This window comes from Mirounga angustirostris, unplaced genomic scaffold, assembly GCF_029215605.1.
Source record: "Mirounga angustirostris isolate CCGP_5_RB_7025 unplaced genomic scaffold, mMirAng1.0.hap1 SCAF_15, whole genome shotgun sequence".
Lineage (NCBI taxonomy): Eukaryota > Metazoa > Chordata > Mammalia > Carnivora > Phocidae > Mirounga > Mirounga angustirostris.
In genome coordinates this window covers 40,277,265-40,296,235 of record NW_026991723.1, presented here as the reverse complement: position 1 = coordinate 40,296,235, position 18,971 = coordinate 40,277,265, and the positions used below count along the sequence as shown (strand labels likewise).

Here is an 18,971-nt window from a genome sequence, read left to right as displayed (position 1 = left end):
ATCCTAACTCATTGGGAACATTGAATCAGTGCCTACGATGGATTTAATGTTTTTATCTCACTTATCATTCATAATAATTTTATTCTCTCTAGTTTTTATTTCTTTTTTAGAAAAGATTTTATTTATCCATTTGACAGAGAGAGAGAGAGCACAAGTAGGCAGAGCCGTAGGCAGAGGGAGAAGCCCGACGCGGGGCTCGATCCCAGGACCCTGGGATCACGACCCGAGCCGAAGGCAGCCGCCCAACTGACTGAGCCACCCAGGCGCCCCAATTATCTCTAGTTTTTAAATGAGGAGTCTGAGACACCAGGAGTCTAATAACATGATCAGGATTCCACACTGATAAAGTGTGGTTGGGTGTCAAATTCCAGCTCCTGACTTGAGAGCTAAACCACCTATGACTCACAGTCCTGCCCTGAATCGAATCCCCTGGTTAGCCTCAAAACTTGATGTAACATCTGATCCAGTTGCCGGTTCTAGAGTTTGTTTTCCTGGAAACATTTGCATCCTGAGGGCTTTCGGGCTTTTCTTATTCTCTTCCTGGGAAGCAGAGAGTAACCATATCTCTCCTCCTGGTATTCTGTCCCTCTTTGCCCTCAGCACACCTCCTGCACATCAATGAGAAGCTGGGGACGTGATCGGGTATTTGTGGGAGTGCTCATTTCTAATCCTGGACACAGCTTGACCAGATCCCAGACAGCACAGAACTTACTCAGGCTCCTGAACAGTGGGCCACAGTCACTGTGGACCCTGCACTTGGGTGTCACAGAAGGGTCACGTGGCTTTCCTGGAGGCCTGGGGTTTATCACCGTTTGCTAGAAAAAGTATGCAGTTCTCGAAATGAAGGGAGTCCAAGGAAGTAGTAGCAAGAGTTGGGAGGGCAGTGGAATCATGTGAGGTATAGCAAAGGTGCGTGGAAATAGGTCTATGCAAAGTATTTGCCGTATGTGCAAGTTCTGCTTTTGTGTGATTCATGACCTTGGAACAAGGGTCGGGGAGTGCTGCTAACAGCAGCTCGCTTTTCTTTAATCAGGGAAGGATTTGTGAAAGAACAGTGGTTTCGAGAAATCTTTGAAGTAATTCCAACAAGGTTCTAATTGTGGTTGTGGTTTTCCTTTTTCTTTCTTTCTTTTTTATAAATGGGTGGACTTTAGTCTACCAGGTGCTACCGAGCTGAATGCATTCGGTAAGAACCCCTGAGTCTTCATTCTCTATGCGTGGGCTGTGGCAAATAAAACCATTCCAGTTGCCCTGTACATTTAGCAAGTGGGGGAAAAATTTCCCTAGGAAATTATTTGGCATCTCAACTTCTTACTTTTGTTTAAACAGACCCCGGATTGCGTTCAAAGAGTTTTGCTTTTACTTGTGTTTGTTACAAGCACGCTTGGTTTTTGTTCTAACCTTTGGTTTAAAAACACTTGAACAAATCCTAGCATTTAATCATTTATTTGCTTCCTGCTTGTGCTGATCTTTTTCCTCTTGATATTTATTTTCAGGTTACCTGGAGGATAGTTTTGTAAAATCTGGAGTCTTCAATGTGTCCGAACTTGTGAGGGTATCCAGAAGTAAGTAAATTGTTTTGTTACTATTTAATTTCACAGTATGATTTAAAATATTTTCTACTTTGAACGTTCAACACAGTATTAAGAATAACCACTTACTGGGAACATTTGAGTTTTAAAATTTCCATCTTTTTGATGAAATCATAAGTGGATATATTTTGTCAGATTTTCAAATATATTTGCATTTAGATCATCAAACTTTTGTAGTACAAAAATAATTGGGGGGTTGTTCTGATTGCTGTGTTATTGGTACTCATTTAATTCACTGTTCTTTCTGTGACCATAGATGGTCATTTATATCAAAGGAAGTGTGATTAATTAAATGTGCTCCATGTTGTTATGATAACCCACATAAGTTTCCTGTAGATAAGTGCTTTTTCATTTTACTAACGTTTTGGTGGGGGCTTGGAGATGTACAGGATATACACACTAACATGCAGAGTGTAGAGGGATGCAGAAATTAACTTTGCAGATTGTACTTTGGATATAGATAGAAAGCTATTGTGATCCAAAACAATGTCCAATTGTTTTAACTGGCCACCTCACCTGAGACACCATTCTTGACAGCCCGGATGAAATTTTTCTTGGGTTAAGTTCACCTGGCCAGCTACCTAAGCAAGGGAGTAGTGTATGGACTTAAGTCTTCTACGTATTACTAGTGTGTACAAATATACCTAAGATGTAGCTCTTAAGGCATTCATCATGTTAAAGGAGGTGACTCATTTCTTCTTGTTCTCTTTGATTTAGCTTATTTATGTAATTTTGAAGGCTATATTTTTACCTGACATTTTGTTAGAGAGCGTCGCCGTTTGGAATGATGTTACTCAGATGATGTAGTGGTGTTCGGTCCTTGTTTAAGTTGTGTTTTTCATCTGGGTCAAATTCAGAATACTTGAATGGGAATTATGGTGATCCCAAAAGAACAAAGCAAGTTACTGAGGGTAAGTTTAGGTAGTGAGTTAGAGTTGTGGTCAGTGAAGTAATCCCCCGGCTGGGTGGTGACTGTCTTTCAAACCAGACTTTCTTAAAGAGTTCCTCTTTCTAGAGTGGCCAGTGCAAATAGCTTGTATCTCAGGGAGTTGTATACATGAACATTTAAGACCTTCAGTAACTTATCCTTTCTGTTGTATTCCGCGGTAGATAAATACATGCCCCCAAAGACTTCTGTCACGGATCTGTTTACTTAGGGCAGTGCAGGAGACCAAAACCTAATATCCTATATCCCAGCAACTCTAGGGTTCATGTTTGCTGAATAGGAGGATTCTGATGGTCTTCTCCATTCTGCCATGAGCCTTGCATGTTTTTCCCAATCAATAACGTGGTATGGAAGGCCTCTGACATTTGAAAGTTTTGTGTTTATTTTTAATTTGGAAAGGAACGTGCCTGACTTACTCAGTGCCACTTTCTGGCATCATGTAAGGAAGGGGGAATTTGAAAGTGTGGGGCGGTGTTGTGTGTGGGGGGGGGATGTTTTCCCTACACTGTTCTGCTACAGTTACGAGACATTATAACATTATTTGTTTAAATTTGTCTTTTCTTAAATTTCATGCTATATTTCCTCCTTCTCATGAGAAGGACCAAAGAGGCATCTTTTAGACAATATTATCAGTTCCTCATTATAGGTGACATCATGCTAGATGCTATAGAAGGACAGCCACATAGAACTTTTAAAAGCCCAGAGTGATATTTTGAAAAATCTGAATTTACACATAAATAAAGATTTAAAAGACAGCTTTCCAGAACAGTTCAAAATTGAGGTAGGTTTAATATACTTCACTCATTCTTTTTAAACTGATACCATCCTCTCTTAGAGGTCTTTAAGTTATGTTACAACACACGTTACTGATCTGTAATTAGTATATTATCTATATTCATTCATTAATTTATTCAGCAAACATTTATTTTCTACTCTGTATGTAAATAGGTGTCTCTGAAATGCTTGAGAAGTTATTCTCCTAAGTGTTTTAATATATCCACATCATAATCTTATTTACACAATTGAACTTCGTTGTTTATGAAATACGGGTTTGCTAAGTAAGCAGAAACTTCAGCGCGACCCTTACACTGTATATCACAAGTTCTGACTTCTTGAGGGTTTACAGTATGTTAATGGTTTCTGGCCTCCAGGGTTTGACTATCGTATGACCTGCTAATGTGTCTGTTGACTTTAGCTAATGAAGCTCCTCAGTTTTAGGATAGTGATCTTTCTGTTGAATGATATTATCTCCATCTTGAAAGTTGATTTAGGATCAGCTTTTGGAGTGAGAAGAACAGTAAGAGAGATTAAGGGTTGGCTTCTAACCCTTAGAATCTGAGGTTCTTTGGAGCTTCATTTCTAAGAGGATATTGGCAGCCTCTTAAACATGATTTGCAGCTTTCAGACTTTGCAGCTCTCCAGGAGAGGTGCTAACGCTGATCTTTGCATCTGATGTAAGTTCTTCCAGAGGCTTTTAAACAGGAATATCAGCCTCAGACTTGCCATGCTCACAGACTCTCTTTATTATTAAATACATTTAGTGAGTGCTGCTTTAGAATTTGCCCAGGTTTATTATTAATCTACTCCTCTTCTTGTAAGCTCCCCTTTAATGTCCGAAGGCACATTACATTTTTGCAATGGTCATGTATAAATCTGTGGATAAATTATTTTGATTGCTGTCCTGATACTCTGTAATAATCCTTCTTCAAGAGGATTTAGAAAAACAAAATTTCCAAAGATTTTTTTTTTATTATTTTACTATAAATTTCTTCTAGTATGTTTATGGCCAAGCAATCTGTGTTGACTCCTAAGCCATATGTATGAAAGAGAAACTACAGATCCGTTGCTTAAATGTTGCATGAGCTTCATAAATTTTAAGTACTTTACATAAGTTATAACCTGTAAGTTTCCTGTTAGTAATTCAGTTCTTTGAATTGTATCCATTACTGTTGCAGAAGGTTGGACAGATTACTGGCTTTCCCTGAGTCCCTCAAATGCCTCCTTCTAGCACATACCCTGCTTTCCAATGTCACATAGAACATGGTTCTAATAATAAACTTGAAAGCATGTGGTTACTGTGGGATTTCTTACCTTGCCTTTTTTTTTAAACCTCCGGTGTACCTCAAGCCACAACAAACAGTTACATTTTAGCTGCCCAAAGAATTCAAGCCATTTGGCATAGTTACCCATTGAATACAAATATTTTCTGTGTTATTAAAATGAAGTTAAAATACATTATATAAAAAGAATAATTTAATAGAAGGCATAAACTCCAGAAGTTTGGAGCTGAGACTAATCTTGTATATAATGATTTAATTTTTAATAGGGGAAGAGAGAGATTCATCGTATATTCTTTGATTACTTCTCTGCAATAACACATGTGCTTCCTAGTCGTACTTTCTTAAAAATATTATAAGTAAATCTTGACCGACCTGCTATTGACATACAATTCAGCTGACAGCGAACACATGTAGTGAACACATCAAAATTCTGGGGAAGAAAAATTCCCTGAAAATCTGCAGTCCTTTTGGAATCGTGTATTCAGTTTGAAGCAGTTGGAAGAGAGGAAGGTTAAGCAGACTATATGTTCTTAGAGGGAATCACGAGGGCTCTAGAGTTTTGTTGCCATAGCCCCAGGACACACTTTCGCTCATTAGAGCTTTTGGAGACCTGATAAAAAAAGGTAAAGAAAGACACTATTCTTGAGCACTGTCCTTTGACACCAACCTGCCTGGTCTCTCCTTGCATATTATCTCTGCCCGAGATGTTGCTCTTGTAGAAACCCCTGTTGAGAATGACCTCCCCTTAAGACCTTACTCATTCTCCAAAGTCCAGTGCAAGCTCTGGGTTCTCCAGAGGGTTCCTGGATCATTCAAGCCTGTATTGGGTTCTTCTTCCCATGAAATCCCATAGCATTTATTGGTGCTGTCATTCACTTGGACTGTTTCATTATAACCAGCATTATGCCGGTATTTCTATTTTTTCAGGAGTGTTTTGTTTACCCAGCTTGTTACCCAATCTGTTTTGTTAAGGACAGGAACTATCTTAGACTATTTCGTATCCTTTGCAGCACCTGCCAGTAATGGACACAAACAACTTGTTGAAGGAACAGACTTTCAACAAATAGGTCCATTTATAACTCTTCATCTGCTTTTAGCAGTGGTTTCAGCTGTTCACCCTTTGTTAACCACTCCAGGCTGCCAGGGAAGAGGTGTGGGGAAGAAATCAAGGAGAGAGGGCTCTCACGTTTGGTGAATAACTATTATGCACTAGGCACGATGCTGGGCTTTTATCACTCCTTATCCCATTTCATCTTCAAAATAATCATATGGGGTAGGTGACTGGTATTCTCATTTTGTAGCTTGGGAAACTGAGGCACATAGCTCAGAAGTGGCAGAGAGAGTTCAAACTAAATGGCTACCTCCCAGGACTCTACCCCTTCTAATACAACATGCTGCCTCACGGGTCTATTCAAGATGTCTAGAAATAATTTTTTTTAATTTGAATAGATGTAAACCATCATACAAAAACCAATACTTACATACAAGAATCTCAGTTCATACTATATCAGCAGAGTCAAAAAGATTTCTTGATTCACAAAATAATACTTTAAAGTATAAAACTCCATGAGTACATTTTATTTATTTTTATTTGTTAATAAATAATTTATTTTTAATTTTTTTCATGAATACATTATGAATGTTATAAAGTTGGGCATACAAACTTTTTTTTTTTAAACCAACTATTGAGTAAAACCACACTTAACTATTCATATATGAACTTGAATATGTATTTTGGGGAAAAAAAGCTTGGCTCTTCACATTTGTCAACTTTACCTGTGTACCTGTCCTAATATAAGAATTCGTTATCCCGGGGTGCCTGGGTGGCTCAGTCGTTAAGCGTCTGCCTTCGGCTCAGGTCATAATTCCAGGTCCTGGGATCGAGCCCCGCATCAGGCTCCCTGCTCGGCGGGAAGCCTGCTTCTCCCTCTCCCACTCCCCCTGCTTGTGTTCCCTCTCTCGCTGTGTCTCTCTCTGTCAAATAAATAAATAAAATCTTTAAAAAAAAAAAAAAAAGAATTCGTTATACCAAGTAATTATTCATATGATTTCTAATGCATTTTACCATGTTAATATTTGAATTTCATTAACTCAACAGCGATTTGGTTTTTGAGAACCAACTTAGAGGGCACCTGGGTGGCTCAGTCGGTTAAGTATCTATCTTTGGCTCAGGTCATGATCCCAGGGTCCTGGGATTGAGCCCTTCTTTGGGTCCCTGCTCGGGGTGGGGGTGGGGGGGTCCTGCTTCTCCCTCTCCCCATCCCTGCTCATGCTCTCTCTCTCTCAAATAAATAAAACCTTAAAAAAAAAAAAAGAACCAACTTAATACAAAGCACCTTGTTTGGTGCTGAGCAATAGGAAACATGTCGTTTCCTCTGACGCATCTATAGACTAGTGTGGTGACAGATGTAGTGAAAACTAATACAAAGGAGTGAGTGAAGAAGGTTGGAGAGTGGGAATAGGGGAAGTGGTAACCAGTGATTATAGTCTGAGTGCCTCAAGTTTCCAGACTTGAACGCTGGCGTCCTGAGGAGGTCTCCAAGTCATACCCTGGTGGACGGTTGGTATTAGAGTCTCAGGGTAAAGAGAGTTTGCCCGGAGGTGTGGAACGTATTAGATTATTACATTGAAATAGAGATGACCAGTGTAAAAGTCATTCCTGATGTTTCTTTCTGTTTTATTCCTCAGCGCCCATAACCCAGGGAACTGGAGTCAACTTCCCAATTGGAGAAATCCCGAGCCAACCATACTATCATGACATGAACTCGGGGGTCAATCTTCAGAGGTCACTGTCTTCTCCACCAAGCAGGTAACTGAAAGAGGAGTTGCACTTGTTCTCAGTCTATATGCAGCTGGGTAGATAGGTAGATACGCAGATAGGTAGGTAGATAAAGAGATCGGGGAAACAAAGCCAAGAGTTCAAGACTTTTTGCTGATTCTACATGAATTTTTACTCTTACCTGGTTAAATTTATTTTGATATTTGAAAATTAAATGGAATTGTTCAAAACATTAGAAACATCTTTTGGGTGGGACAAGGGAATTATATTCCCTTCATATAAAAATATGAATATGATTTTATTCTTTTCTATGAAATATTAGAATTCTACAAGTTCACTAAATCTTTTAGTGACTTAAAAGCATTGTTGTCATGGCAGAGAGCCCTTGTCTGTAGATTGATCCATCCTGGTAACTTCTACCCTAATATCACATCCAAGCTGGGTATAGTAAAACGTGAAAAATAAAATGTGTCATCTACTTAACCTTAAAGGAAAGGTCTTATTCTAGGCCACACTTTGCTAATGTCTTCAGTGAGTCGGTATTTTTTTTAGTAATTTAGTTGATTCTTAGTCACCAATGAAAGTATTACTTGCTCTGAGATTTGGTTTGACCAGCCTTTGAGGGGCAAGAGCTACAGCGAGGCTACTGTACTTTTTAGTTCCCTGTTAACATTCTCACTTTTCTCTCTTGACTTTCTGATTGTAACTTTGAATCCCACAGAAGTTTAAAAAGAGGTTTCCTATTTAAATGAGGGATAAATAGCTTGGAAAGTTGTTTGCGCAGGATTTAGTGATGATATGTTCCACTGTTATTGGATGCCAGAAGAGGACTGAGTTACTGAGAACTAAGATGAATAAATATTATAGCTTTATTGGGTTTTTTTTAAGCTGGATCTTCAGTATATGAAGATCCATCTCATTTTCAGAGCATTACATATACCCATGGTCAAATGTAAGAGCATACATGAATTGCAGAGCAAAACATTTCATTTTATAATATTCATTTTTTTAAGAATAAAAGAATATTGGGTAATTATTTTCCTATGCTCTTCTCAATAATGAAAGTCAATTGCATTTGAATTAATTACGGGGCTGTGCACTTTTTATGTTTATTAACTAAGTTCAATTTTATATCATTTATGGTCAAACTGTGTCTTCATATTGTTAGGTTACATAGCAAAGTAATTTGGTTTATTGTCACTCAGATTGTCTATGACATGGTTGGGTCTTAAAAATGCTTTAGTTTTTCTAAATTTGAAATATGAATAGTACGTTTCTATTTGGTCTGATGGATCAGTATGTTGTCAACACAGATATTTCTTCAGAGTCATTTGGTTTCAGATGTTATGCCATTCAGAAGGTTTCAAAAACATTTCTCTATTATTTCCTTATTAAAAACTTTTCTCTCTCACTTTAAGTCTTCTGTACATATTTACTACTGATTCACAGCTGAGAGAATTAGATTAAAGGAGAGTTTAAAAAACCATGCATTCTAACTTTGGATACCATAGGAATAAATTAAAGGACTATTATTTACTCCCATTGTGGTGTCGCATGGATAAAAACTGCTATCTTCTACATCATGTTAATACTCTGGGAGTTGTGAGTCAAATATTAATCACAAGTACCTCTGTGAATACGTACCCATGCTTCTAGGATTCCAGATGTACACAGGCTTCTAGGATTTGGAAACAGTACAGCAAAAAAAAAACACGGTCTTGGAAGTCAGAAGTCCTTACTTTGTGGCAGACTACTTCCACTAACATGCCCTGGGAATTCACTGAATTTCTCCGAATTTGTGTCCCCATTTGTGAGAAAAGGGAGGACTGATTTACGGGTAGGACTTAGAAAGTCAGTTCCAACTCTGAAATCCTATGACATGTTTATTAACACTACACAAAATTAATTCAGAAGATATCTCTCTTTGGTTTTTACCTGTGGTTCTTTTTTTTTCAATTTAAAGAAAAAAATCCATTTTCATAGTCATAATTGACCATTTAATAGGGTATTGATGGGAATATATGTAGGAGTATATCATGCAAGATGTCCTATGCCATGACATAGCTTTTAATTTTTATTTATTTATTTATTTATTTATTTATTTTTGAGCACGGGGGCAGGAGGGTGGGCGGTTTGGGGAGGGAGAGAGAGAATCTTAAGCAGGCTATATGCCCAGCACAGAGCTCAACACAGGGCTTGATCCCACAACCTTGAGATCATGACCTGAGCCGAAATCAAGAGTCGGACACTTAACCAACTGAGCCATCCAGGTGCCCCCATGACATAACTTTTTAATCTCTGCCCTAAATATTCATTTTTCTTAATAACTGGGATGAGCCATGTTTTCTTTATTAAATTGTTTTATTTATTTGTTTGTTTATTTATTTATTTATTGAGAGAATCTTAAGCAGGCTTCACACCTAGCATGGAGCCAAATGCAGGGCTCAGTCTCACGACCCTAAGATCATGGCCTGAGTCAAAATCAAAAGTCTGACTCTTAACCAACTGAGGCATCCAGGCGTCCCTAAAATGTATCTTTCTAAAAGTATACTGTTTGGGGCACCTGGGTGGCTCAGTTGTTAAGCGTCTGCCTTCGGCTCAGGTCATGATCCCAGGGTCCTGGGATTGAGCCCCACATCGGGCTCCCTGCTCGGCAGGAAGCCTGTTTCTCCTTCTCCCACTCCCCCTGCTTGTGTTCCCTCGTTCACTGTGTCTCTCTCTGTCAAATAAATAAAATCTTTTTTAAAAAATAAAAATATACTGTTTGTTTGAATTTGGCAATGACCAATTTTCTTGAGAATAAAAGATCATAACCTAATTTTTTAGAAAAAATATAAAGAAGAATATATGAAATAATTTAAAATCAATAAAGTCTTACACAAATTTTTATATTATTAATTATATGGTTACTACTAATAATTACTACTTAATAAGTATCTTCTAAATGCCAGCCACTTAACTAAGAGCTTTACATTTAATCCTCTCAACCACTCCTCTTTGAACTAGGTTTTATTATTTCCATTTTACAAATGATTAAACTGAGTTTAGAAAGGTTAAGGAGCTTACTATTAAGAAGTAGTGAGTGGCCTAGTCAAGATTTGCTACTAGGCTGGTTCCACTCCAAAGCTCATGTTCTACTGACTCCTTCGCCTTATGTTTGAATTAGTATGAAAGAATTACATTGGTATGGCAAGCGCTATGCTAATAAATATTATTAGCATTGATAATAATGATAAGAGTCAGGTGTAATCTTAATAATTTTAAAGTTAGTACACATATCACATCAAAAATTCACTTTTTACTACAGAAGTTTCTTTGGAAACACATTTCAAAAGGTAAATATAATAAGCACCCTATCGTTAGGCAGGTATAGGTATAATATGGTGTAATAAATGACATATACAACTAGAAGCGTTTGCTACTCCTATTGAAGTCTGGAATACTCTCCATTATTTCAGAAATGATTCTGAGATGCTATTACTTGTGTTTATGGAAATTTTCATACTAAGAATCTTGTCAAATTACATACTTTCACCTGCTACACACCCCCTTAGACATCCCATTAATGCAACTGTTGTCATATTTTAACAGCAAAAGACCCAAAACTATATCCATAGATGAAAATATGGAACCAAGTCCTACAGGAGACTTCTATCCGTCTCCGAATTCACCAGCTGCTGGAAGCCGAACATGGCATGAAAGAGATCAAGGTAAGCGATGACGGATTCCTCTGGGGACATCAGAGTAAGATGTCAGCTTGTTTCAGAAGTTTCCTTTAGTCAAAATTTCATCATTGAGTCAATATGGATGATATTTTCTTCCTAAAATGATTGCAGTAAAATTATTTTGAAGATACTGCACTAGTCACCTGTCATCAAAGTTATAAAAATCCCTTATTTTCTGTGTTGGGCTTTTTCTCCCAGACAGAATGATGTTTTAGAACCACCAATTGTGCATGTGACCGATTATGGTTTGTCTGCATTCGTTGACCGGATTGAAGCCAAACCGCAAGGTCTGAGTCCATTAGATCAGTCTGCTACTCTGTATGGGGCGTTTCAGGGAGGAACCACACTTCAGCAGGTTGCAGGGGATAGTTACTGACCATTCCCATTTAAAGGAAGTCATAATTCCCTTTGGAAGTCGGTACAGCATAAACAATAAATTCAAGTGTAATATAACAAACTTCATGTCTGAGTCAATCTGGTTGTTCCTTCTAGATGAAACTATGACCCACTTGTAGGGCAGCTTCGGGTGAAAAATATAACTTTATAGGTATAATTTGGCTCGCTAAATTCAGACTTAGCTCTTTTTCATTCTTAAAGTCTGTCGGGTCAAATATATTTCATCAGACATCCTCATGCCTTTTTGCCGCAACTAGCGAGAGATTAGTAAGCATGGAAATAAAAAGAATTAACTAACTGCAATGTCTTGTTGGTATGTATGTGTGCAAATATGATTTATATCATCAGCACAAAAAATAATTGAAAATTGTCTTTTAAATCAAATTTTACAGTTTACTAAAAATGTAAAAAGAAAAATCTCTTTATCAATGGTTTTTAGCCCATGACTTGCGTGTATGTTTCTGAGGCTGGGCAGCTGTATACTAGGTTATTTCAGGAGGCAAATAACTGAAGCATAGGCAGTTCAAGCCAAAATCAGTTCCTTATTCAGGACTTATTTGCTGTTGCACATTTGAAACAGGGCGCCTGGGTGGAGGGGGCATCGGGTGACTCAGTTGGTTAAGCAGCTGACTCCAGATCTCAGCTCAGGTCTCGATCTCACGGTGGTGAGTTGAAGCCCCATGTTATGGGCTCCATGCTGGGTGTAGCACCTACTTAAAAATATATATATATATTCCACTAGGAAAAAAAAGTAGTGAAAAATCTTCATGGAGGCATTGGACTTTGAGTCAGGTGGGTCTCCTTTAGCCTGTTGAGATTTTTAACTGGTAAAGAAGGGAGCAGAGTTGTCAGAGAGAAAACCATAGCCAAACACTGTGTGAGAGTAAGATTCAGAATGATGTGTTGTACTGTGTGGCTGGACATTGTATAGAAGGAAGTAAGGAGAGGTGATGGGTCATTTTGCGGAAGGATCTGAAAATCAGCTGGAGAGTTTGGGCTCTGAGATGACCCCCCACCCCCGCACTCCCCCATGCCCCCACCCCCCAGCCCTTCCAAATCTATTCTTCAAACAGTAGACAAAATCTCTATAAAACATAATAACGTGGTATTACTCCTCTGCTTAAATCTTTCAGTAACTTGCCACTCCTCTTAGGTGAAAATCAGAATCCTCTCGTGAGGGGCAGTCCCCGTTCCTTGCTGTTGTTTCTTGCACTTTAGCTTGCTGCTTTGTTAATATTTGGGAAGGCAAAACCCAAGACCTTCCTCTCAGCCATGCCCTCTGGGATTCTCGTCTTCTAGCTCTTCATCTCGCAAATTTGGGGGCATCTTTCAAGCCCCAGCCTAAATTGATTAATTCCAATCTAAATTCGGTCTTCCTGTTTTCCTCTCCTGACACCCAGTAGTGTTCCTTCATTGTTCTCATAATAAATAGTTATGTACTTGTTTGTGGGATTCATTGTCTAAATCCATCTGCTCTGTGAGGGCAGGGACCTTATGGATTTGGGCTATTATGTAACCAGCACCCTGGTGCATAGTAGGGGCACACACGATATGTGTTGGATAAATGAAATATTGATAGGCACAGTATCAGTCTCATTAGTGAAGGCAAGAACTTTCACCAGACTTGCAGAAATAAGAATAAAAACCAAATTCTCGACCCTTTCTATTTTATTGCTTGTTTAACTGGTATTGTCAGTTTGTTTTAAACAAAGCCATATTTTCCTCTTGAGAAAATTATTCTGGAAAAGATTCTAATGGTAATAATAACATTGTGATTGTGTGGGAATGGGTGTGTTGTTCAGAAGTGTAGGTGTTCTTTATTATAGAGAGTGTCACTTTGTAAAAATTGATTCCTCTTTCAGCCTATTGAATAAAGGCAATCTCAAATCATATTATAAAACATTTTTGAAAAGTAGAAGGGAAACTGTCATTCTTCCTCTTTGTAAAATCATTGTATTGTCTTGGTGATTTTCTTTTGTCAAGATGACTAGAATTATTGGAGAAGTCTGTGAGGGCATATTTTATTAAGAGTAAGGAAGAATGATCCATTCTCAAGTGTGCTTAAAAAAAATACTCTGTCACTTTAATTCTGAAGACCCTGAAGACTTTGTAATGTGCACAATAAGCCATTGTGGGAAGAAGTCTTGAACTACAATAAAAAAAAAAATGAGGGCAGTACAGTACGATCTTTATAAATTTGCTAAGCCAGATGCAGTCCTTTTGTTCTTAGAAAATTGCTTTTTTTAAAATTTGCAAAATAAAATGCCCCATGGTTGTTCTTGTCCGTCTTCAAATGTTCTTCAGACACATTTGGCTGTCACGAAGGGGGTATTCTAGAGGGCATATTGAGTACCACTCGATATTTGTAATGGATTTAGTACATGTCTTATACTTGTTTCTCCCACAAAGCCCTGCACTAATTGGTAATCAATAACTACTTATTGGTTAATTAAAATATGCTTGTGTTTATAATTGGCAGAAGTGTTCAAAATTTACCATTAATTATTTCCTGGGAATGCCTTATTCTGGTAGTATTAACTTTGCATTAAAATCTACTCTTGGCCATAGCCCTTAGCAATACTGATTTTTGAAATAGAAGAATCAAAGATAGCAAAATTATGGACAATATATGGCATTCTACTTTCCCTCATAATCTGAAGCACCAACCTAAGCCACTGAAATTTTTTTCCAACTAGGCCAAAATAAAGGATATAAGATAGCTAAATTAATATACTCACTTTATTTTAAAAAGCAATTAGGCAAATTTTTAATGCAAAATCTAGGTTCATGTAATGACAAATATTTATGTACCTATTAGTAGTTTAATGGAAAAATATCTTTATTTTAGGGTATTATAAACATAATTAGTTATATTTGTATGTTCGTTTTTTTTCCTCCACAACACAGAAAAGTTATGATGTCCTATAAAAGAATTATAATTTTTAGTGTTCGGAATAGAGACATGAACATTTTAAGACTGAGCATTATGTAATAGCATTAAACATTTGGTAGGAATCTCTATAATTTACTTAACATTTCTCCTGATGTATAGTGAGGAAAATTAAATTTATCAGCATCTACATTATGTAATACTCATATTTTTATTTGTGTTGTTTTACACATAGAGAAGGAAAAAAGAAAACTGGCTACTAACAAAGGGCTATATAACCACTGTTACATTCTTTTCTTAGATTTTAGAATATTTTTTCCTCTTTAATCTCTTCTATGAATTTCCTAGTCTTAAACTTTCTGACTGCTTCTACCTCTGTTGAAAACTTTGGTTTTTTTGGATACGGTGTTCTACCATTTTCAACTTTAATGGTTAAATTAATAGAACCAGATGAGCTTATCAGTGTGCATGCTAACAACTTCCTTTATTCCAATACCACAGAAAAAATACCATCTGAGACCTTGCGTACCTTAATTTTTTTCCACCTGAGTCAATTCAGAGACTCAATTCCTAGTTGATGTATTTTTCTTGAAATCATTAGAGTGCTTCTTTGTAACTTCTGAAAAAAGAGGAAAAACAAGAGCTAGGTCTTGGTTTTTCCTCCAACTCCAGTTACTTTTATGGGACTAGATCTTGTATGTTAATGCCTAGGAATTTAACAGACTGACAAATAGTATGCTTGGACATTTGAAACAATGCTTTATCAATATCAGTATCTTCCACTGCTGATTCATCTAAGCCTCATCTAAGGCTCCTGAAACTCTATTTAGTAGACACTTATGATACAATAAATATATTTGTAATATACAGCGGGGCTTTCTAAGTGGAAAATTTAGCAGCTTCACAGTCTGATGAGTATTTAAACGACTTATAATCTTAGTTTTATAATATGTAAATTCAAAAAGACTTGTATGCAGTAAAATTTTATTAATTCCTACACATTTAGGATTTGGGATAATTGGACTCAATTAACATTTATCAAATGCCTGTTATTTGCCAGAAAGTTTTCTAGGCATTGGGCACATAAATATGAATAAATTAAATTTCCAGGCCTTGACCTGCTGAGCAGAAAAATGGTTTTTTACTATTTATGAAAAAAGGTTCTTCACGGAGAATAAATCATGTAAGCCAGACTAGGAGGGGACTGTCTCCATGCCTCAGAACTAGCTTACCTTTAAGCACTATGAGAAGTAAATCTTTATGCAAAAGTCAATGAATTGGTATGTTAGCACAAACTAGGACTACTTAGCGGTATATTGGTATGTAATTACAATTTTAAGGGTAGTTTAAAAATGCATACTGGACTCTCAAATAAGCAATATTTGAGGCATCATGTTCTGGTTGCTATGACTACTAGGAAATAACACTCACACTAATTTAAAAAATTTTTAGAGTTCTGTCACATAAATAAGTCTCTTCAGTTAGTCTTCTGAAATTTTAATAGATTTCTGAGCCCTAGAGATTTCTTTCTAATAATTTTTCAAACGTTCTCACTAGTAATACAGTTTTAGATGTTGTGCTGAATGTTAGTTTGCACTTTTTAAATAGAGTGCTAGGAGGATATAGTGTTAAATAGCCAATGAATTAAACCAAAAATCTCCAGGGAACACGGGCTAGAGAATAATAATGCCAGCCCAGCATCATGAGTTCAACCAGGCACAGGAAATAGAGTGATAGAACCAGAATCAGAGACCAGCATTTCTTAGTGTGAATTTAAGGAATGTTAATAAGCACGCTAGATACAAGAGCATTCAGCTGGGTTTAGAAAATTCTATCTGAACAAAAATGTAAACTTTTTTCATTCATGATTGAATTTGTGGAATGTTTAATGTACTGCCGGGCGCCATCAATGTGACTATCCATGAGTGGATATTGACTGATTTGTGTTTAAGTTTGTGACTTCAGGACCTTTTTTTTTTTTTTTAATTCAAGAATCTATAGGGAAGAAAGTTCTAGGTTCAAACTTTGGAAAACAGTGCTCTAGCCCAAACTACAGTCCAACAAATGATATAATCTCAAAATGTCTGTAGAAATATGGGAGCTGGGTGAATGAGCAGCTTTTACAAATAGTTGAATAACTACTATCTGGGAGTTATTAACATCAAATGAAGCCCTAGAAAATGGCAAGGCAAATGCTTAGTAATCTTCCTGGAAGAATTTTTAAGCCCCCTTTGGGAACCAGAGAGAACACCAACAATTCCTTACATTCTTAAGGTTTGTATCACAAGGATTAAATGTCAAATGTTCAAATATCAAATTTTGAGCCAGACAAAATCAGAGATACAAGTGATTTTGATGAATAAATGTGAAGAAATGGCTTGAATTTAATGTTGAAGTACAATTTTTAAGGCTTTTTTGTTGTTGTTGTTTAGCCTATTATTGAAAATATCAAAAGTGAACGATTTACAGTTCCTGCCAAACTTTCCATGAACCTCTCCATGTATGACGATGCCACTGGAGAGCAAACTCCAAGGATGCCTTTAACATGGTGTATTTCATTTTCTTTAGCTACACCGCTATAGTTGAAAAGTCACAACAGGAGCATCCTTCAAACAGAAAGGAAAACAATAAATTATTGGTGAAAGCTTTCGTCAGAATTCCTCACATTGCTTACTAATTAATAGAAGCTTTCGTTCCTTTCATGCCTTTTAACCAGGAAGAGCATTTTGGATGGGGCAAACCTGGGTCCATGTTAGAAGGACCAAGACTACTTAGGAGGGGAAAGTTATACTCCTATTTCTGTGCTCTGGAGACTTCATGACTTGAAAATGTAGCATTTTGCAGAAAAACCACAATGGATAATTAGTTTGAAAAAATAACAGCTTGCTATTTAATGCTGGGTCTCTAGATTGATAGAACACAGCCTAAAATAGGAAAGTAGAAGGCCCATGGGAGACAGTGTACTTCAGTATAAAAGCGTGCCACACAAAGTTTCTTGGAGTGGTAAAAGATTTATTTCAAACACTTTTACACATTGATGTCATGTTTAAGTTTATTTTGAAGTAGGTTAGAAAGCCAGTTTCTTTTGAGTGACTATATGACGAGTATCTCACACAGTAGGAGATTGATTTTTCGGAGATAGAACACAGATTATTAGAACATTTAGCAGGATGTGGTTCAGGCTCCTCATTTTATACAGCTAAGCAATCTGAGGATCAGTGAGGGGCTGTCTTGTCCAAAGTGTCCAGATAATGAATAGCAGAGCTGAGGTCGTCTTTTTTAAAGGCTGATTTTTTTCCCCCCATTATCCTGCAACCCATCTAGAGAAGAAATATATAAACTTACCTATTTAGGGAGAAACGGAGAAATAGGAAAGTTTGAATACTGCTTAACATGTTCTGGCAGATGGACAGTTTTTCCATGGAATTTCATGAGTCTGTTAGATCTTGTGGAACTTAAAATGGGAGTGTAGAGGTGATTTTGTGAGTTTTCAGGGTTCTGGAAGAATTGTCAAAACAAAATTTTGAGATGGTAAAATGTATATCTGCTTTTTTAAAAAAAATCTCTTAATTTTAGTGTCATGATTAGAAGTTTTGGAACCAAAAAAAAAATTGAAGCTATGAGTGCTTGTGATAGATAATTGTGGAGAAGAGCTTTGGATTGAATGTTTAAGCATAATGTTTTAAAAGCTTTTTTGTTATGGAAAATGTTCAAGCAGAGAGCAAGCATCATAAAGTGAACTTGCATGTGCCCAGCTTTAAACTGTCATCCACATTTTGCCAATCTTATTGCATTTACTGTCTCTCAGTTTTTTGAGATTTGCTTAAAAGTAAATCCCAGACATTATGTCATTTTACTTATAAATACTTCTGTTTCTTATAGACAATGACTTTTATTTTTAACACAACCCCAAGACTATTATCAATGTAACAAACGTGACAATAATTTCTTAATACTACCTAATATATATTCCATGTTCAGATTCCCCAGAATATCTTATAGGCTATTTTGTTTCAGTGAGGATCCCAAATGGTCCATTTACCATATTTGTATTTTCAGCCTTTTTTTTTTTAACCTATAATAGTTATAGTAACTGTTTTTCTTTATTAACCATTTTTATAGTAACTCCTTTTTGTATGTCATTTATTTGTTGAAGGAACCACAGAAATTTAAAATTTTTGTTCAATGAGTACATATAAATGAGGGAAACCAGATCCCCCTGCCATTTGTGGCTATCATTTATTGAGCACTTACTACCCTTGAGGGCTGGGCCAACACTTTGTATTTTGCTTTTCAACCCTATTAAAAAAAACATTTTATAGTTCATTAAACTAATCACAACAGTGATTAAGAAATTTGACATAAATTACACAGATGATAAGTAGCAGAGGTAGAATGGGAACACTTGTTCGTTTAGCTGTAGAACCCATACTATACACACTGCCTTCCAAACAAGTCATTGTGATGATACGATCTGCAAACTAGTTTCAAAACCTCTATCATGTTTTTCCTCCCCCTAATGTATGAAACTTAAATACAGATAAATGCACGATAATATCAGAAGGGTTCATGGACTCCAGGGA

At 36.8% G+C, this 18,971-nt stretch overlaps 1 protein-coding gene across 8 annotated transcripts in view; it reads left to right on the top strand.

Moving 5' to 3' along the window:
* Nucleotides 1-18,971, top strand: part of NFIB (nuclear factor I B) — a 235,261-nt gene that overhangs the window by 161,658 nt on the left and 54,632 nt on the right. For all 8 annotated transcript variants that reach the window (XM_045882422.3, XM_045882420.3, XM_054509222.2 and 5 more), the window contains 3 exons: nt 1,497-1,565; nt 7,287-7,407; nt 10,969-11,087. In XM_045882422.3, the coding sequence (XP_045738378.1) occupies nt 1,497-1,565; nt 7,287-7,407; nt 10,969-11,087 (309 nt within the window). The remainder of the gene's footprint in view (nt 1-1,496; nt 1,566-7,286; nt 7,408-10,968; nt 11,088-18,971) is intronic.